General features: G+C 44.0%; 1 protein-coding gene across 1 annotated transcript; it reads left to right on the top strand.

The window, feature by feature from the left end:
• The first annotated feature begins 250 nt into the window (after nucleotides 1-250).
• Nucleotides 251-1,188, top strand: LOC110585382 (olfactory receptor 10G3). The gene is given in 2 exon segments (XM_021695583.1): nucleotides 251-866; nucleotides 869-1,188. Coding segments are annotated over 2 exon segments (936 nt in total).
• Nucleotides 1,189-2,836: the final 1,648 nt, after the last annotated feature.

Raw genomic sequence — 2,836 nt, forward strand, 5'->3', positions numbered from 1 at the left:
CAGGGGGAGTGGGAGAGGGAGAAGCAAGCCTCCTACAGAGCAGGGAGCCCGACCTGGGGCTTGATCCCAGGACCCTGGGATCATGACCTGAGCCGAAGGCAGATGCTTAACGACTGAGCCACCCAGGTGCCCCTCTTCCTTTATTTTTTTTAAGATTTATTTTTTGGGGGCGCCAGTTCTTCCTCACTTCCCTCTCATTTCCATGCTAACTCTTGTTTTGTCCATTCTCTAGGTAAGATCTCTCCAGAGGATGGAAAAAGTCAACAGCACATTGTTGACTGAGTTCATTCTCACAGGAATTCCCTACCCTCTCGGGCTAAGAACGTTCCTGTTTGTGTTCTTTTTGCTAATCTACATCTTGACTCAGCTGGGAAACCTGCTTATTCTAGTCACTGTCTCGGTGGACCCGCAGCTCCATGCCCGTCCCATGTACATCTTTCTTGGTGTTCTCTCCATCATTGACATGGGCATCTCTACCATCATTGTCCCTCGCCTCATGATGAACTTCACTTTAGGCATTAAACCCATCCCATTTGGTGGTTGTGTGGCTCAGCTGTATTTCTATCACTTCCTGGGCAGCACCCAGTGCTTCCTCTACACCTTGATGGCCTACGACAGGTACCTGGCAATATGCCGGCCCCTGTACTACCCTGTGCTCATGAATAGCAGGTTATGCACCATCCTCGTGGCTGGAGCTTGGGTGGCAGGGTCCATCCATGGGTCTATCCAGGCCACCTTGACCTTCCGCCTGCCCTACTGTGGGCCCAACCAGGTAGATTATTTCTTCTGTGACACCCCTGCAGTTTTAAGGCTAGCCTGTGCCGATACAACAGTCAACAAGCAGGTGACCTTTGTGGACATCGGAGTGGTGCCACTTGCTTCTCCCTGATCCTCCTCTCCTATGTACAGATCACTCAGGCCATCCTAAGAATCCGTACAAATGATGGGCGGCGCCGAGCCTTTTCAACCTGTGGAGCCCATGTAACCGTGGTCACTGTCTACTATGTGCCCTGTGCCTTCATCTACCTTCGGCCTGAAACCAACAGCCCCCTGGATGGGACAGCTGCCTTATTTCCCACAGCCATCACCCCTTTCCTCAACCCCCTCATCTATACGCTGCGGAACCAAGAGGTAAAGCTAGCCCTGAAGAGAATGATAGGAGCCCCCGGGACAAAGAGTAAGGTTTGAAAGTGTCTACAGTTTATTCTAATGCTTACATTTCAGTGAGATTTTTATTTTTTCTTCTTGTTTTTCTCTTTTATGTAGCCATATAATAAGATCAAACACAGTTTTAAGTGAAATACTACTTTCTAGCAGTTCCTTGGTGTCCCCTTCAGATAAACAACTCTCAGCTGCTCCAACAACAGAAAGTGAGACCACAGTCACTCAGAAGATAACAAAAGCTGGCACACTTAGACATTCAGAGGATTCCTAGAACAAAAGCATCTAATGGGCTTTTCAGCTCCTAGGCTTACATTGGTCAAGCTTAAGATGGACTATAGAGCTTTTGATGGCAGAATGTTTTTCTGTTCTGTTCCAATTGGATATATACCTCAGGAGCTAGTGTTCGAAGAGAAACTATGGATGTCCTGCTGAGTGCGTGTTAACAGGCTGGCTCTGGGGACTTCCTGAAGCCATTATGTGATGTGGGGAGGAACTCAAGTGCTTACTCTACCTTGCCTTCTGAAGAAATAACAAACTGGTCCTTTCACAAACTGAACAAAATTAAACAATCCCTCTCCACAAAAAGGCAATAAAGTCTTTTCAAATGTCTCAATAATAAATTCCCCCATGCCTAGGGGTGCCTGGGTGGCTCAGTCGTTAGGCGTCTGCCTTCAGCTCAGCTCATGATCCCAGGGTCCTGGGATCGAGCCCCACATCGGGCTCCCTGCTCGGCGGGAAGCCTGCTTCTCCCTCTCCCACTCCCCCTGCTTGTTTTCCCCTCTCTTGCTGTGTCTCTCTCTGTCGAATAAATAAGTAAAATCTTAAAAAAAAAATAAAAAATAAATTCCCCCATGCCTAAAAGTAAAGTTCAATATTAAATTTTCCACTGGATGGCTCAGTCTGTGGGCATCTGCCTCTTGAAAGTTCTCTCCCTCTGCTCCTCCCCCCCCCCATGCATGTGCTCTCTCTCTCTCTTTCTCTCTCAAATAAATAAATCTTTAAAAAAAGAAAATAAGGCAATTAATCAGGGCACCAAAATAACGTAACCAAATTTGTACTGCATATCAATTTAGATTTGTGAGCTTAACAAACTTTCATTAAGTTGGCCGGGGCCTAATCAATTTGGGTAAATTTTGTGCATTATCTCTTGTTTTAACCCTTTAGCACCTCCAATATTATCCTGTTATGATTCTGCCTCATTCTCCAGCTTTTCATATTGGATGGTTGCTTTATCCAATTGATCAAATCATGTCTAGAAAGCAAAGTCTCTTGGGCACAGTAGAAAATCAATAGTTTGGTCATGTAAATGTTCATTTCCAAAGGACTCAAGGTCACCTAATTGGAGACCAGAAACTAACCATTTACCCTTGGATGAAGTTGACTGACACAATTTCTCAATATTTTGTTCAGAAAACAAACAATATACTGGATATCAACTCCTTAAACTGGAACATTACTTATGACATATCTTAATCTTTCAAAATATTTAATAAATAAAATGGTTAAACCATGAATTACAAAAATAAACTTAAATCTATAGCTCATAAACCAAAAATAATTCTAAAGGCTATTGTACATCTTGTTTCTATTTTCCCAGGTGCTTAACACAATGCTATCATACCTGTTGTCTTAACAATTAACCAAATAACATTAAAAAGATCTGTAAGTGGGG

The sequence above is a fragment of the Neomonachus schauinslandi genome, chromosome 9 (genome assembly GCF_002201575.2).
Source record: "Neomonachus schauinslandi chromosome 9, ASM220157v2, whole genome shotgun sequence".
NCBI classification, from domain to species: Eukaryota; Metazoa; Chordata; class Mammalia; order Carnivora; family Phocidae; genus Neomonachus; species Neomonachus schauinslandi.